Here is an 18,866-nt window from a genome sequence, read left to right as displayed (position 1 = left end):
CATTTAACTGCAGATATCTGAATAGTTTAACAGACTATATCTCTAATAGTGATCGACTAACAGTAGGGCGGTTCCGATACTATTTATCCAAAAAATACAAATATATCGGTCTATCACTAGTCTGTAATTATGAGATTCACAGGTGAATGTAATCAAATGTCACAACAGATGACATCAGTTTGCTTTGGTTTTTGCCAGGCTCTCATAAGTTTCCTTTTTAGCTCTTGATTTGAGTCAAACACACTCAATCTCACTGCCTGTCCATTTCCAATAACATCACATTACATCACACAATACAGCACATTTGTAAGACTTTAGGTTTGAATAATAGCTGGTCGGCATTACTGAGTTTTTCCCCTCAGCACTCTATTTACTGGGACAGTGAAAAAACATAAAGCATCCACAGAAAACTCCACAGAAAACTAAAAAAAGTTTCTTTTTTTACGTTGTCATGTCTTTCTTATAGGAATAGTTCTCCCAATAATAAAAATTCTAAAATGATTTACTCACCCTGTTTCGAATGTTATTTCAAACCTGAATGGATTTATTTCTTCATTCGAACACAAAAGGAGATATTTGGTAGAATGCTAGCCTCTGTCACAATTAACTCTTAAACAATTACATCTTCTATGTACTGTATTACATGGAAGAAAGAACATCATGCATTTGGAACAACATCAGAGAGAGTAAATCATGACAGACTTTTCATTTTGGGGTAAAATATTCCTTACATTTTTTAGAATGTGTGTTTTAAAGGTGTCATGAAATGCTTATTTTTGTAGTTTTGTTATCCTCCCTGAGGTCCACTGATAATGTTATTAACGTTTTTTTTTTTCACCAAAACTGTCATAATTTTGTAATAAATGATCATTTTCCATCCTGTATCTGGCCCTCTGACTTAAACGCTCGGTTTTGGCCTAAGCTACTTTTTATGACATCGTGCAGCCCTTTGAAATCAGCCATATTTGAAACTCAATCGGAAGAGAATGAACAACCCTGCAATATTATTAAATTACATTTCAGAGGGTTTACACATAACGCACATCAAACATATTGCATCCAAATATATTAAACTGTTCATCTCAAGCACAACATTTAACACTCAGCACAGTCATGATGTTTGAAATATTCATGAATGAAACTGTTTACTTACTGTTTTGCATCAGGTCCCATAGTGTTTTAACTGCCCCATCCTTCAATAATAGTTGCTTTGCAACGCTTGAATCGTATTATGACTGGTTCACAATTAATCCACACTGATATGAGCCAAAACACACAATCCACACTGAAATACGATGAAGACACATCCACATGACGCATTCACATAGTCCAAAGCACGGTGTGAAATAGATGCACACATACAGCATCACATCGCTGAAACGTTTCAAAACAGTCAAAGACATCCATCTAGCTCGTGTTTTCATACACCAGCAAAACTGTAGGTCATGATTTAATGTACCCTTAGTGAAGTAGGGTAGTCGTAGAAGTAGAGAATGAGGCGTTTTGCAACTTGTTTTCAATAAATGCTTTTATTGCATTGGGGACTAAGTTTTGAATTCTGAAATTTACTGTATGTTTCTTATAGTGGAAAGACCTCTTATATGTCATAATATCAAGGAAAATGTATTCCTCATGACATAATCCCTGTAAATCAGCATTTGCTGTTGAAGTTAAGGGTAATCAGGTGTCTTCAAGAGCTAATTTCTCCCATGTTGTTTTCCTTTTTAGGTTTTGCACCTAACATGCAGCGCAATGCAGCTGGTCACCAGTTCGGACCCCAACAGTCTGGACACTCTATGTCCCCACACTCCTGTCCTACTGGCCCTATGCACCACTGTGTCGGCTCCTATCAGCTAGGCCCCTCTTATGGGCCGCAGAGTAGCCACTATGGCCCTTCAGGTAACACAAACATCATCAGCTCTTATGCTCACAACATAAGGTTCGCAAACAAAGTTTTTATTGTATTTTTTTTTTGTAAGGATTTGTCCTTTGAGATTTTACGGGTGGTTTTTAACCCTCCTACGGGATTGAAAAATGGCACCTCCCTTTTGTATATGTGGTCATTTCTGACCGGAAGAGTCAGATTTTTTTAAATTTATTTATTTTTTTTTTATGATAATGATACCATATTCAAGCAGGAACAATACCAACATTTAGAAATTTTAACATTAATTTGCATATACAAAATAAATACAATTATAAATAAAAAAATCAGCACCTACACTTCTAAAAGTTGAAACATGAAGAAAATATGAGAATGTGACATAAATTGGAGGCAGATTGCTGCCATCTGGTGAACAAAATATAAATAACATGACTTGAAAACCATGTCATGTCAGTAACAGTCAGTAGATTGTTGTAGCCCCCTTCTGTGTAGTCTAATGGCTTGTTGTAACTTAATTTTACAGTTGATCACAAAATATGCATTTGGATATATATTTAGATATTATTAAACTATTGTTTGTAAAAGCATTTTAAAATTGATTTGAAGTGTCAGTTTTTGCAGTTAAAGTCATTATGCTTGCAATCAAACCTGACCATGGAGTTACAAAGAGAATACACAGAGTAAGCATTTTTCTACCAATAATTTATTTCAAACATAAAAATATATTGACTCAGTATATGCATAATAATGTCAAGAAAATTAACATCAAGAAACAGAAATGAACTGCAGAATTCTGAAAATTCAATTAGAGTATAAAACAGAAGAGTCAGAGTAAACATTTTGCAATTTCAAACTTTCTATAGTAAAAATGTATTTTGCAAACATGTGTTTATGTGAGTGTGTCAGATTGCTGTCATTAGCTGGAAATACCAGATGACTTATACTGCCAATAATGACCATAAGATGGCTGTAGAGCTCCACTTATTAATTCCCTGTTTGTGTGTGTGTGTGTGTGTGTGTGTGTGTGTGTGTGTGTGTGTGTGTGTGTGTGTGTTTTTGTGATTTACGAGGACAATTTTGTAAGTTACAAATTAGTAATTACAAGGGTATTATGCTATAAATGTGATTTATGAGGACATTTCTAGTGTCCCCATAATTCAAATCGCTTAAAAATCGTTTTATTGAAAATGTAAAAATGCAGAAGGTTTTCTGTGAGGGTTAGGTTTAGGGGTTGTGTTAGGTTTAGAGGATAGAATCTATAGTTTGTACAGTATAAAAGTCATTATGTCTATGGAAAGTCCTCATAATGATAGGTAGACCAACATGTGTGTGTGTGTGTGTGTGTGTGTGTGTTGGCATCTCACCCCTTCATTTCTAAGTGTGTGTGTTTAGCATTGTTACTGATTTATTTGTATTTTTTTGACAAATGAAAAAAAAAAAGCTCTGTGTTATAGTCTTACCATTATATTTTTGTTTGTGTAAGTGTGTTTGTGTGTTAGTGGGTGTGTATGTATTGCAGGTATGCAGTATGTATTGAGGATGTTGTAGAATCTCATCCTGTAATTTATCTCTTTTTTTCTGCATTGTGGCTGATTGATTGATTTTATTTGTCAGAAAAAAAAATATTTTCCCATATTCCCCACTTTCCCATTCATTTTTAATGGTCAGTCAATTTTGACCGTGAATACCAAAGGTGTCGCTTTTTTATGACGATTTTATTTTTAAAAAAAAATTCATGTTCAAATGGTAAATGGTGTCACCGAGTCTTGTACTGCTCAGATAAAGGAAACAATTTTTATTAAATGAGGAAAATGTATTTTGATAAAAAATGACAGAATACAATAGGATGTTTAAAGAATGTTTAAGGCCTTTGCCACATAAAGATTTGCTCTAATGTTGTTCAAGACCTGCATGAATTTCTTTCTTCCACTGAACACAAAAGGAGATATTTTGAAGAATTTTCTTTGCTGCTCCTTTTCACAAAGCAAAAGCATAGATAGCATTTATATATATATATATATATATATATATATATATATATATATATATATATAAATAAGTCCAAATGACTCATGCGTTGTTATCCAAGTTGTCTGAAGCTTTGTGTGAGAAACAGACTGAAATTTAAGTAATTACTTACTGAAATACAGTTTGGACATTCTGATTAACAGCTTCTTTTGTGTTCCACTGAAGAAAGACAGGTTTGGAATGACACGGGGTGAGTAAATGATGACAGAATGTTCATTTCTGGGTGAACTATCCCTTTAAGTTTATGTTGCTTTTTCAGCTGTGTGTGTGTGTGTGTGTGTGTGTGTGTGTGAGAGAGAGAGAGAGAGAGAGAGAGAGAGATAGATAGAGCCCCCAGTAACAGGCCTCAGCAGTAATTCATCATGAACGTTATTGCGTGCTGGTGTAATAAATGAATGGCTGCTAAGCATGCATTTATAATATCATGGCCTCCACTCTGCCTGATTGATAGTCTCTGATGTCCTGTATTGCTCAAATGACTGACAGCTGGCTCAAGACAACACAAATGGAGTGTGCTGCCGCAGTTGCAAGCCTGACACTGACTGAGCTATTCCGCCAGTCGAGCACAAAAGACCTTACACAGTTTGATTGGATAATTATTTAGCCATAAGAACACGCCTCCATCCATTTGTAATTTGAAACAATATACAATTTACCATTTTAAAAAACACAGTTTTCAACCCTCGCTCTGACCCCTTCATCTGTTTTACACATCTCACATCTGCAGCTCATAAGTGATGCATATTTATTGAGGCATTTACCGCATTCACATTGCACATAAGCAGCATGCCATGGCCCATAATAAGCAAAGGCCGTGTATCCAATCAAAATTGGTGCAAATTAGTCTTTCACTTGGTAGAAGCTGGCCAAATTAGACAGAAGCAAACCCATTTAAACTTTATATAAAAAAAACTTGAAAATAACAGACCAGAAGTCAATTAAATTACATCAATGTAAAAAAAAAACATACACTTCTAAGTTTTTATAAAATAAATTTTTTTCATTTATTCAATAGATTTTTAATTATGTACATTATTTGGCTCCAGAAATAATTTAACACATTTTAAGAAAAAAAGGATAAGTGAACTAATACGAGAGGTGTAACTTAGAATAGCAATGCTGACAATGACGGGCAAAGACATAGGCTGTTTCTCAGTGTGCGTTCTTTGTGTCCTTACATTCTCGTGGACTCGTTCGACATCATCATCATCCACTGCTGAATTTCAATTTCAATCCTCAAGAATGCAAGTACTGAGAATGCATAAAATTACCCAGATGTATTCTTGATAAGGCTGAATATCAAGGATGGTGAGTAAGAACCCGGTACTACAGTGACAGAAGAAGGGCATTTCTATCAGGAAGACTTGCAGACTTGAGTGAAATTTAAGATTACATTTATTTGATGAATATAAAACAGAAAATTAATGTCTCTCTTTGGCGTAAGCGCTGTCTGGTGGTCTGAAGAAGTTGTACTCTGAACCGTCATATCATGTTGGAGATATGAGGCAGGGGCAAGGAGCCTACCCCTGTGTAGAACGGGACTCAGCTGGTGGTGGTGGGGTGGTGGAGGTTGCCGTATTAGCACACTGAAATTGAAATGTGATAGATTGTAACAGACATATAAAGCAACGGCTTACATGTGATTGGCTGGGAATTACCCAGCTAATGGTGCAATGATGTACAGCTGCTAGTCTTCCCACTAGAACTACGCTGCACTTACATTTATCGTTGTGTTTTACCCACTGTATCATAAATCGGTGGTTTTACCTCAAGTGTTTTCTGCTGTTAGTCCGTCTGATGGCTCGTGAGTGTTGTCATACTCTGTCAACATTTGTTGTTTTGATGGGCATTGTTTTAATTGAGTAATAAACACATGGAGGAAACACAGGCTTTATTATTTGTACATGTAACTAGTCCTGAAAAACCTCACTGGTGGGATGATGATACTGCTGTCTCTGGTGTGATAATGTCAGAAGATCTCTCAAAGGTGCTGTGACAGTTAATTGCTGGAAGATCACAGCACATCTCGAAGCTCGTAATAGATGCGTTCTATGTCCTCCTAGTCCTTCCGAGTTCGTTCTTCCGAGGTGGTTTGACAAGACCAGTCTCTATGAGAACGCTAGTCCATTCTTTGGGTTCGTATAATTGAGAAACATCCATAGAGACTACAAGAGTCCAAATTGAATTAAATCCCAGATGCAGTTTATTATGCAAAAACTTCACAACTTAGTCCTACTGTCCACAAATGTTGCCATAATTTTTTAGGAAAACTATTTGCTCTAGAAGTTTTTTTTTCATGTTTATAAGGTCCTACTAGTTACTGTACAAATCATAAAGGGAAATGGAAAAACACACAGCAGTCACGCTCTGATCTCAAGAAGTCATATTAGGATACTTCTCACACAGAAGCTCCCAGAACCCCTTCTTGTTCACAGATACTGCCCTTGCCGTTTTCATCTCAAGGCCATTTTGCAGTTTGAGAACTTCGTTCTCCAAGGCTGTTGTGTTCAAATGAAATAGTGTTTCTACTTTGTAGGCAATTTTATCCACGTCTAACTCTGGGCAAAATGGGAAGCACATGTATGAAGCAACAGGCTCGAGTAATGAGAAGTCTTTGAAATGTGTGCTGAACTCAGCTTAGAGGTTTTGAACTTGATTCAGCAGCCATATCACACTGTAGCTCAAGACTGGTTGCCCACTGAAACTAAGCAGGATTGAGCCTGGCCAGTACCTGGATGGGAGATCTCCTGGGAAAATTAAGGTTGCTGCTGGAAGAGGTATTAGGGAGGCCAGCAGGGGGTGCTCACCCTGCAGTCTGTGGGTCCTTATGCTCCAGTATTGTGACAGGCACACTATACTGTAGAAAGGCACTGTCTTTCGGATGAGACGTTAAACTGAGGTCCTGACTCTCTGTGGTCATTAAAAATCCCAGGACACTTCTTGAAAAGAGTAGGGGTGTAACCCTGGTGTCCTGTCCAAATTCCCCCCTTGGGCCCTTCTCATATATAATCACCATCCATTAATTGGCTGTGTCACTCTACTCTCTCCTCTCCACCAATAGTTGGTGTTTGGTGAGCGAACTGGCGCACTATGGCTGCCGTGGCATCATCCAGATGGATGCTACACACTGGTGGTGTTTGAGGAGAGTCCCCTGTTCACTGTGTAAAGCGCTTTGAGTGTAGTGTCAGAAAAGTCCTATATAAATGTAACATTTATTCATTCATCCACATAAAGACCTGTGGTGAGTCTTTTCCCTGATGCTCAAGCTCTGAGGGTAAATTATTACAGTGCTGCAGATGTTGATGTTAAAGCTTAGTTTAGAGCAGCTGTTTTCTTTTGAAAGTGTTAATGTTGCTAATCATGTTAATTACATTTTTGTTTTGTCCCTGCAACTCAACATTTAGTTAATTCAATGATTCAAGTCAGGACTTTGAGGTATGCCAAATCTAGAAAACACTGATCATCTGCTAATTGAGCATATTTGGAGGACTTCAGGAACTCTTTGATTTCAGGCAAAAGCTCTCTGAACCTCACCAGATATGAACCTCGCCTGACCCATCGCACATCTGTGTGCAGCATCAATTCTGTGTGGTCCATGCCCATCTCTTTCCAGTGTGAGCAAAATAGAGCACACCACATTCATTGTAATGTCCATTACATCATTCATATTTAAAAATGTCCCACATAGTGCAATAAGCTAAAAACTGGCAGTTCAGTCTTGTTCACAAACTCAATAAAGAAAATATCTTCGCCCTGCATGTATTCTTACAGAGGCAAAACTGTCAGCAGTTCTTCTTTAATACTCATGTCCTCAAATACCATTCTAATAAAAATGCACAGCTGTGCCACATCGACCATGTCAGTTGAGGGAAAAACAATCACATGCTGTAATGTCCTTTTTCAGTTGATCCTCGATATCTTTTGCCATCTCGTCACATCTCCTTGTTACAGTGTTTCTTGACAACTTAACGTTTGTAATTGAATCAGTGATTTCATATTTGTTTTTAAAATCTCCAAAAAGTGAATCCACCACCTCAGCAAAGGCCTCTTTGATGACCTATCCATCACTGAATAATTGTTTGTGTTTAGCCAAGATATGGCTTACACGGAATGATGCGATGGTCACTGTTTTCCCTTTAGTAACAGGCCTCGTGAAACTGTTCTGCTGCTAGCTGTGACTTTCGCTCCTTTACCTTTCCTACTGACTTTTAGCAGGAAATCGGCATCATATAATTTGTGCATTGTTTTTTGGGTGGTCTTGTCTCCTTTTGGCACAACTTTTCACATTCACGTGCATTTGACATTATCAAATGGGGGGTGGGTGTTGGCAAGTTTCCATTGATCATGGTATAAATATTGGGGGGGTTGTACTACGCCCCTGTATGGCTGTGAGGTCTGTTTAATTTGAGAATCAGGTAGAGGTTGAAAAATCTTGTTACATCACTAATTGCAACTGTTTTTGGAGAAAGTAACATTGTCTAACATTATAAGTGGATTATAATGTTTGAAATTGATACTTGGACAGAAAGTAAAATGAATGCAGTATGAGGAAATTGCCTCTGACAAGGATCGATCTACCAGTTGGGCACTTCTGCTCTATTACAATAAAAGGTCTGTACACTGCAGACAAGAAAAATAATAAACTGCTTCCTTAATCGTTTCTTTGGAAGTAAAGTTGTAATAAAGAGATGGTTAAACACAAAACAAATTAATATTCACAATACTTTGCTAAGTAATCAGTACATTATAAACAACCTAAGATGAGCATTCATACATGGGGAATTACCTTGTACCTATAGTGGCTTTTATATGCAATTTTAAACTGTCCACTCTGCTCCAACACACTATTTGCTATATCCAAATATCAGCATTAATTTCTGCCGATATCAGATAGTTCCAAAAGATTATTCTGCAAAACTGATATATCGGTCGACCCAGATTACATTAAATAAATATTCTAGGTTCTTTACAATTTAAGCTGAATCGACAGCAATTGTGGCATAATATTGATTGCCAAATATATTTTTTTTACAAATGTAAAATCATGGTTACAGCAAGGCAGAAGTTATAATGGAAGTGAAAGAAGCTAGTCCACATTATTGATTTGTGTGTTTGGATGTTTTCAATGTGACAATTGCGCAAATAATAATTTTTTTTTTTAAATAAAATAAAAAACTGATAAGCGTTAAAATTCACATTGTTTCAAAAGTACATCCACAAGATGTGTGAACATTATTTTAAAAGGGATGAGTCAATATTATTTTCTGTGGTAACCAACTGATGCTACCTAAGCAAAACCAGTTGAGAACTGCTGGCCTACTCATAGCTCTGAGCATTGTCAGAAGGGCAGGGCCAGGATCCTTCAGGTTCATGACACCTTGCCCTCTTTTTCACCTGAGGAAATGTTGGGAAAACAGGGCTGGAGAAAAGTCTCCACAGAGTGCCTGACAGCAGTTTGGCATTTCTATGTAATTGGCATTGCTCCAGGTCCATGTCTACATTCTGCCAGCCGGCAGCACAATGTCCTCCCCACCGTGAAGGAGCTTGTTAAGGGTCTTGACTCAATGTAACTACAGAACAGGGGCAAAAAAGCCAGTGCCAGTTTATCCAATCAGATTTTATTCTTGACGTTTACAAGCAGAGTGTGAGCTCCACACCTCAGAGCCTTCAGAACATCCCAGTTAAAAAAAGACGTATATTGTCAGATTCATCGGCCAATCTAATTGTTTTATTTGTACCTTTAACATGTAATCTTTTAGATATATGTCCCTGCCAAGGATTTCTAGTGGCCCTTGAGTTACGCAATCATGCATAAATTGATGTACGTAATTGGAGAGTAAAGAGCACGAGATGGATGTTCTGCCAAATTTATTAAACAGGAAACAGCCTTTTTCCGAATATTTTGTGAGTATTATGTTGATTGCTTAAGATGGGTTTATTTAAGTGGCTGTGGCTTTCATGTCTAATATCATGAGCATTTTTTAACTCTCTTTTTGGTGCTATAAGTTGGCTGTAACACAAGGCACTGTAAGGTATGATGTTTGTAGTATGTCCTATTCATCGTGAAAATGTGTTTTTTTAATGGCATTTGAATTAATCATTTAAATTGAAGGCCTAGACTTTAAATACACAGACGGCCAATGGATTTTGAAATACATTTTTAGCCCTCTTTTTAATATAATTACACTGGGAAAGAGGAAATATGCCAAAAAGTCTCTGATTTCCTCAGGGAACTCTTGGAAACGGAATAAGTTGAAGACCTCTATGTTTTGACAGCTTGAGGAGTGGAATTCCCAGTTCTAATTGAGTCTAAAATGCTACTTGGCAAACACCTCCTGCCAACCAGCCATTTGGGCACAATTACATTTCTGCCCACTATGCACATCAGCATGTTAGACCGAAATCCACGTGGTGAACATGTCTCATCTGTTGAGATATCTGCAGTCCAGTGGGCGCCAGTTTGAATCTTCTCGGGCTGATGGTCATGAAACATGTCATACTTCATCAAGCAGGGGCTCACTGATGGCCTGTGTGGGTTTGGTCCCTCACTAGTTTTGAGGAAAATCAGTTTGCCTGAAATGCCTCCAGCATGTTCCCAATCGGCTGGCTCCCAATGCTTTTCCACAAAGATCATAAAATCTGAATGAATTAGTGTTAATTTTGTAAATGAAGACTAAATGAAAAAAAAAATTGTAAACTGAAATACAAATAAAATTAAAGTTATAGTTCACCAAAAAATGAAAATTCAGTCATTGTTTACTCACCCCTGTGTTGTTATAACCCCATATGACTTTATTACTTTTTCTTAAAAAAAGGGAGAAATCGTGAATTAATTTTGCTCAGTGATGTCATACAATGGCAGTTTATGTTGACCACCACTTCAAGCTTCAAAAGGACACAAAACTATAATTCAGAAGTCTAATAAATTATTGTATTTGACTCATGTCTTGTTCTGAAGGAATACGATATGGGGCGATCAAGCGAAAATCGCTTAGTTTCATTTCAACAGGACCACCATCGATATAACACAACATAGCTGCGAACAAACAAGAGTTTGTAGTTGAAAAACAGATGCATTTCTAGATTTGGCATCACTCCAGTTAACCCCGTCTGTTATGAATTGGCAGAGGTCTGTCACACACACACCAGTTCAGAATAGAGAAGAGGTTACAGACATTCCCGCTCCCTCTGCCTTTCTCTCCGGTTCTCTTTCGTAAGCGAAACCTCTAAAGAACTGCAGCCTCCTGCACTCTCTGACTGTTGCATGGGTGTGTATAGTTGAAGTCAGAAGTTTGCATACACCTTAGCCAAATACATTTGAACTCAGTTTTTCACAATTACTGACATTTAATCATAGAAAACATTCCCTGTCTTAGGTCAGGATCACTACTTTATTTTAAGAATGTGAAATGTCAGAATAATGGTAGAGAGAATGATTTATTTCAGCTTTTCATTTATTTCATCACATACCCTGTGGGTCAGAAGTTTACATACACTTTGTTTGTATTTGGTAGCATTCCCTTTAAATTGTTTAACTTGGGTCCAACATTTTGTGTATAATAACAACCCGGCTCCACCCTCCGCCCTGTCACAAGGACTTGTTTTACTGTGGATATAGATACTTTTCTGCACGTTTCCTCCAGCATTTTCACAAGGTCCTTTGCTGTTGTTCTGGGATTGATTTTCACTTTTTACACCAAACTACATTCATAATAGATGTCCTGAAGACTAGCCAAAACTATAGTTTGCTATTATGAAATTTGTGGAGTGGTTCAAAATATTAGTTTTAATGACTTCAACCTAAGTGTATGTAAACTGTATGCCTCCTCCATCTTTCTGTTTGATTGAGAAATCTTTCTGTTTGAAATCTCCCTGCTTTTGCAGAGTTGGTGTGCGTGCTCAAAATGTGTTCTGTGCACTCGCAAATCAATTTTAATGCCATATAGCTCTGCCTCTGTTTAATTGTACAAATATGTTGCCTCTGTAGACTTGGTATATTGAGAGAAGAACAATAAAGTCCTGGCCAAATTCCCCCCATTGGCTCCTATCTATCATGGCCTCCTAATAATCTCCATCCCTTAATTGGCTATATCACTCTACTCTCTCCTCTCCACCAATAGCTGGTGTGTGGTGGGCGTTCTGGGGCACTATGGCTGCCGTCACATCATCCAGGTTGATGCTGCACACTGGTGGTAGTTGAGGAGATTCCCCCTATACTATGTTAAGCGCTTTGAGTGCCTAGAAAAGCTCTATATAAAATGTAAGGAATTATTATTAATTATTATTATTACAGCAGTTTTAGGAATCAACTCGCCATTTGGCAATATTGGGTAGTTTCTATGTGATAATTTACTGGCCCAATTCAAAAAAGCTCACCTCCCAGTCTTTACAATATTCTGGAAAATAGATACATTATGGCCCAATCCTCTTTTAATGCAAGTCTATAGAATTATTTTGTCCATTTTATCATCTGCCAGGCAAAAATTGATATCAATTTGAAAAGTAATAAGACACAAGATTTAAGGTGTTTGTAGCACAAATTTTAAGATTTGAAGTGTCTGTATCACAAATGTTGCAGGACAAGTGACATGCCAAAATGTAATACTTTGGGTTAGGGGTTTTTGTTGAAATCATTAACCCCAAGCAATATTAATAAAGATGTTTGCCTTAGAAAAGTAATAATATTAAAACAGTAAATTAGCACACATTCTTTTTAACATTGCATTTATTGTGCTGATATTGACATTTTTGTCTGTCTCCAGGTAACTACCTGCGGCCTCCTAACTATGGTGGGGCACCAGGCGCCAACTACAGTGGCCCTGGTCCCGGCATGGGTAACAGTCTTGGTATGAATGCCAGCAGTCCCATGCACGGTCAGGGACCTGGGCAGCCTTGTGGATCCATGACTATGGCTCGGGGACCAGGACACACAGCCGGGGGCCGGCTGTACCCTGCAGGCTCCAGTAGCCTGGCTCCGACCTCTCCCAACATGCCCCAGTCTGCTGGCCCAGGGATGGGTCCACCTCCTCCCAACATCAGCCGCAAACCCCTTGAGAGTAGCCCTGCATCTGTACAGCAGAACCCAGTGCCCTCAAGCCAGGCCAGGTAAATCAGAGCTTTGATTAAATTTTTTTGCTTAACCAGACCAAGGCTGTGTCTGAAACGGAGGGCAGCTGCCTTGCTGCCTCATTGCTCAGTTAGTCAATGACTGAATTTGCAGCTCTATGTGTATGAACGTACCTCCTTAAGGAAACAGTTTCAGACAGGCTAATAAGGCAGCATAACGTCATCTAATGATCTAGAACCAGAATGAGCAAATCTTTTAGCAAGAACAAGTATTTTTTCTAAAAAATTCTTATTTGAAATGGAAACTTGCAATGGAAATTTGCAAGTTTGGAATAAATATTAAACCTTTAAACAGCAACATTAGACAGCATTTACATTTTTTCCAACAGCCGAACCGCACACACAGCTTTGTGAGAGATCATAGGCAGTGAAGGACACGTCTATGCTGCCTTCAAAAATTCAACAGATGAAGACATTTTTAGGAGGCCAGATGTTATGCACATAATGGATTCAGGATATGTTGTGATGCCTTCCTACATCCCTATACTGCATGCAAAGGCAGCATTTGCCAGGTTTTTGACATGACAGCCCATTATGTCAGGTTTGGTCTAGATTGCATCAATGATTCACTTGCGATCACAAAATGTGCCGTGTTTACACAGATTAAAATTAGAGCTGTCAGAATTAACATGTTAATGCATGAGATTTAATGCGTTATTTTTTTTTAATCGCGATTAACACATTTAATGTTAATACAGCATTAACCAGCATAAACACTTATTGGAAGGGTGGAACCTTTCTAATGTGTCCACCCAGAATCATTACACTGATGCACACTTCATAACACGCACACAACAGCGCTTCCCAGTCAGTGATAAAATGGTGAAAAAAGGTACAATGGTACAAAACAAGCTCAGATGGGACTTGGATAGAAATCAAGTATTTTCAGCCTATGTAAGGTACATTTTAATTACCACAGAAGCACGCCAAGTCCTTACTGTCACCAAAAGCAGAATGAGACGTTTTTGTCAGCAAACGCTTTTCATGTGGACTTCAAAGCGACTCTTGACGCTGGCTTTGAAGCTCTGCCGCGAATCATGAACGCCGCTTCACAATTGCTGTGGAAAAGAGGATAGCCACAGTCTACTGGCAGATTCATGTTTTGGAGGATGAGAGTTTAAGAAATGTCATGCCCCTTGCACTATACATGCAACCTAAGTGGAGACCAGTTCTTTAAATTATTCAAACTCCCAGTTAAACTTTATACTGTGGAAGGCTTTATTTGTAAAATGTTAATAAAGCATTATATTGTTACATATTTTTTTTTTTTTCCTTAGATGGAAATAAATGCATATTGACAGGAAAAGAAGTACACAGTTGTTTTGTGTAGCTTAATGGGATAGTTTACCGATTTTTATTTAAATTTTTTTGGCATAATTTACTAATTCTTTGTTCCAAACCCGTATTTCTTTTCGTCCATGACACATAAAGGGAGATGTTAGGCAGAATGTTATCCTCAATCAATATTATTTTGGATTGCATTTGTTTCCCTTACAATTAAAGTGAATAGTGTTTGAGGCAAAAATTGTCCCTAAAATTGTATTTTGTGTTATGGTATTACAAAGTGCACCTTTGAGTTTTCAATTCTAAAGAAAATTTAACAGGCACCAAGGAGATTCTTATGCTCTTCCTCCACTTCAGGCTTCCCTTTGCCAGATCCCCAGTGTACCCTGGCCTGTCTGGGCCCGGGGGACGGCCAGCTTCCTTCCCCACCCCTCATCCCTATCACCCCCACTACAGTTGTGAGCAGGGGCAGCCTCGCACTGAGCTGTATGGGTAGGTTTAAGCTCTGAGCCCTGCAGTCTGCACTAATTGCCTGGATGGCTTTACTCTGCTTGATCTGCTCGATCGGCTAGAAACTACACAAACCTCTCACTCATACTGCATTTGCCTTCCAGGGTTGTGTTTTAATCTAAGCATTTTATTAGGTTAATCATATAGCTTTGATAAAGACAGGAGATGCATCCTCTGGAGAAAACAGCAGAACGTTCTTAAGATTAGAGAGACGGAAAATCAATTCCTGTGTCTCGGAGATAAAAGTGGAGTGGAAGCTAATTTTTCAGGTTAAAATTAGTTCACTCAAAAGTTTTTTACTCACCATTATGTTGTTACAAACCTGTATGACTGTCCTTCTTCTGTGGAACACAAAAAAACACGCAGCTCTTTTCTAATACAACAGTTCATAGTGACCATGACTGTTAAGCTACAGAAAGAACACATTTATATTTACATTTATGCATTTGGCAGATGCTTTTATCCAAAGCGACTTACAGTGCACTTATTACAGGGACAATCCCCCCGGAGTTAAGTGTCTTTCTCAAGGACACAATGGTGCTGGCTGTGCTTCTGATTACAAGTTATGTGCTTTAGCCCTCTACGCCACCACCGCTCCCTCATATAACTCCATAGTATCACGAAGCAATCCATATGATAGGTGGAAAATCTTGTATCATAACCAAATGTGCTAGTTCAAATGGAGAATGAAATTTGAGAGTTACAGTGGAGGGGAAGATTGTTTGTAATTAATAACTTAAATTTCAGTCTGTTCCTCTCACAAAGCTATCATAAGGTTTAATTCAATTAATTACGCAGACTCTAACAGTCTAGTTAGAGTTCGGGTGTAGGATTTTTAAAGGCCAAGTGTGTTATGTCTGCACCACTAGCGGCACCAAAAAGAAAACTCACTTTATTGCTAAAGCTTAATGTTGTCTGGCTGGTCAGGATGTTCAAACAAACAAAGCAAACAGTCTACAAACAACTAGATTTAAAGGTAGCACTTTTCCTGTGTGCTTTAATCGTAAATGCTTAAGTCGTAACCCTCTCTTCTGTCCCTGAGTATTTCTTGCTTGCCAACTGCAAGAAAAAAGCAGAAATGAAAAGAAATGAAGTGTACTAACAACTTACCAGTGAACTATTCACATCTTGGACAGGCCCTTAAGTAAGTTTGAATGTTTGTCCTTATGCTGTTGTGACGTTGTTCACAGGCTGGGCGGGTATCAGGGTGGGTCCCATGTGCTTGGAATGGGCCCTGGAGGCCCCTACAATCATCCACCATCCAACTGCTCAGCCAAGATGACACCACAAGGGCCCTCCTACAACACAATGCCTGCAGGTAAGCCATCGGAGCTTCCACTCACATCCCAGTGTTTCAATGCGACACATGCACAATAAGACATTTTATTGGTCTCTTGGTTTCTATTTCTGTTTTGTCATGTTAAATTAGAAAACATATATTTTAACATTAGACGTTAAATTAAAATTTTAAATTCAATATTGTTTTATATAGAATTGTTCTATAGTCTATACAGTATTGAATGCAATTACCTCAGAAGTAACTGTAATTCAATTACTTAAAAATTAAGAGTAATCCCTTACTTTTTTTTTTTTTTTTTTTTCAATAAAAAAGTTATTTTATTACAGTAATGGATTACTTAGTAATGCATTAATCCCAATACTGCTTGTTTGTCACACTGGGAAGCCCCGCCCAATAAAACCTTATTGATCCAAAAACCTCATAGTTAGTTGTATGCTAAATATTAAACATGTTCTGATTGGCTATCGCCATGTACAACATCTCACTTTTAGTGAGGACCAAAAAATTACTTGATGCTGGAAACCTGCCTTGTGCCTAGTTAGGACGTGGTGTAACAGCATCGGTACACTTTCTAACTGCACATAATTTGCACATATGCCTCTGTTTAGAGGAGGTATGATCAGATGTTGTGTAGATGTCTGGATGTTGCCATCTAAGGGTGTGAATCTCTTTTAGGGCCCATGATGGACTCAGGGGACACCATGATGCCCACCGATCCCAAACAGAGAGCTGAACACAAGGAGGAAGGCAGCACACCCACCCCAGAACCCCCAAAGCCAAAAGTATGAATAGATCTCGCTCTCACACGCTCAATGAGCATGTAGATGTACTCACACCAGGGTTGCACTGGAAAGAGAAATCAGCCCCTTGTTGTGGGGGGGTGGGGGGTCGCTGTCCTTTTCTGTATATCGCAGTGCCATTTTGTGGTCCTTTCTGCATAATGCTGTGGCTCATTTTAGCTTATCGCTGCCGACCAACACGGCCCGCTCGGCCCCAAAGTGCATCGGTCTATTGGGAAAATGCCCGGTATGCTAGATTACCAGTCCAGCCCTGACTCACACATAACACCAAAGCAGTAAAAATGGTAATATTACTCTTAAACATTGTGTTTACGCCTGTTGTTGCACTGTATGACTTGACATTTGCTTTATAGTTCCTTCTGCTTCAACTACAACTTAGATCATATCTGCTCATAATGCAGTGTTGCATTGTGATGCGTTGGTCTGATACTGTGTCCTAACCAGGCGTGTTAATAGAAAAGTAAATCAATTAAAAATTTAACCAGCTGCAGTAAGTGATAGGACTTTGAGATGGTCGCTTGGTTTCTATTTCTGCTGCACTTTCAGCACCGCCCACAGAGATTTCCCATTGGTCCAGTCTCCCACTCCACATAATTTATATGGTTGATTTTTATTAAGCTATTTTGTTAGATGAAGGTCTGATTAACACTTAATTGGAAACATTGTACCAGGTCTTCATCATTTATTTTTTTATTATTATTTTTTATGATAGATTTTACTGTTTTAATCTTGTCCTAGACCAAATCTTTCAGTATTAAACTATGGAAATTCATTATAAAAATACTGGTAAGACTTTACAATAATAAAATAACATTACTTGTCTGTTGAGCAATGTCAGATTTGTCCACAAATCGTGTGTTGCAGGAGAGTTGTTTTTTATGTAGGGGATCAAGCTACCCTTTTCCAACAACAGTTGGAAAATTTCCACTGAAGAAAAAGCAGTTCTAGGCCACACTAGCCCCTCAAACACACTGGCCTTAAACCACGCATGTCCTAACCAAATAAAGTTAGCAAAACAACAAACAACTCAGACTAGCTTAACGATGCCAAACCAAACTAGACGACTCTCATTTACATTTACATTTATGTATTTGGCAGATGCTTTTATCCAAAGCGACTTACAGTGCACTTATAACAGGGACAATCCCCCCGGAGCAACCTGGAGTTAAGTGTCTTGCTCAAGGACACAATGGTGGTGGCTGTGGGGTTCAAACCATTGTCCTTCTGATTACCAGATTACCAGTTATGTGCTTAGACCACTACACCACCACCACTCCAATTCCTCTCATTATTCTCATCATTCCTCTCACACTAGAAGCACCCAATGCGCCATGTCCCGATGCACCATGTGAAACGTCAGTTACATCATAAAGCAATTGTGTAGGATTTCTAATCAGGCACTGAATAGAGCACCCATTCATTTATTTTATTTTTTTAAGTGTTCAATTGGTCCAAACCCGAGTTAGATTCCTCCCCCCTGTCCCTGCTCTTACAGATTTATGTTTAAATTTTTCTTGGTTTATTATTTGTGTCAGAACCCAGTGTGATTGTGAGTACAAGCATGAGCTGTTTAACACTGTATCTAGTAGGGCTGGGTATCGCCTGGCACCTCACGATACATATTGGAATACACGTCACAATTTGATATATTGCGATACATCCCGATATCAAAATTTGATTCGATTACGAATCAATTCCAATTCATTTGGGTATATTTCAGTTATATACTGATGTCTGATGAACATAATGATGAATATGTAGCTCGAAACATCACGTTTCTGTCTCTTGGTGAGCTCATTAAATTGATATGGAAGTTACAGTGTGCCAACTTTGCTGTGTGTTTTTTATTATATAAATACACAGTTAAATATAAATATCCATAAATGGATCTGAAGTATCAATACAATATCATGAGGAAAAGTCTCCTTTTCAA

General features: G+C 38.2%; 1 protein-coding gene across 1 annotated transcript in view; it reads left to right on the top strand.

Moving 5' to 3' along the window:
- Positions 1–18,866, top strand: part of LOC127621781 (AT-rich interactive domain-containing protein 1B-like) — a 161,062-nt gene that overhangs the window by 123,605 nt on the left and 18,591 nt on the right. Inside the window, 5 exon segments of the mRNA XM_052095501.1 lie at positions 1,729–1,899; positions 12,676–13,018; positions 14,681–14,815; positions 16,024–16,151; positions 16,809–16,915. Of these exon segments, the coding sequence (XP_051951461.1) occupies positions 1,729–1,899; positions 12,676–13,018; positions 14,681–14,815; positions 16,024–16,151; positions 16,809–16,915 (884 nt within the window).

This window comes from Xyrauchen texanus, chromosome 28, assembly GCF_025860055.1.
Source record: "Xyrauchen texanus isolate HMW12.3.18 chromosome 28, RBS_HiC_50CHRs, whole genome shotgun sequence".
In the NCBI taxonomy this organism is placed as follows: domain Eukaryota; kingdom Metazoa; phylum Chordata; class Actinopteri; order Cypriniformes; family Catostomidae; genus Xyrauchen; species Xyrauchen texanus.
The sequence above is the reverse complement of the archived record's forward strand: the minus strand, read 5'-3'. Positions and strand labels throughout refer to the sequence as shown.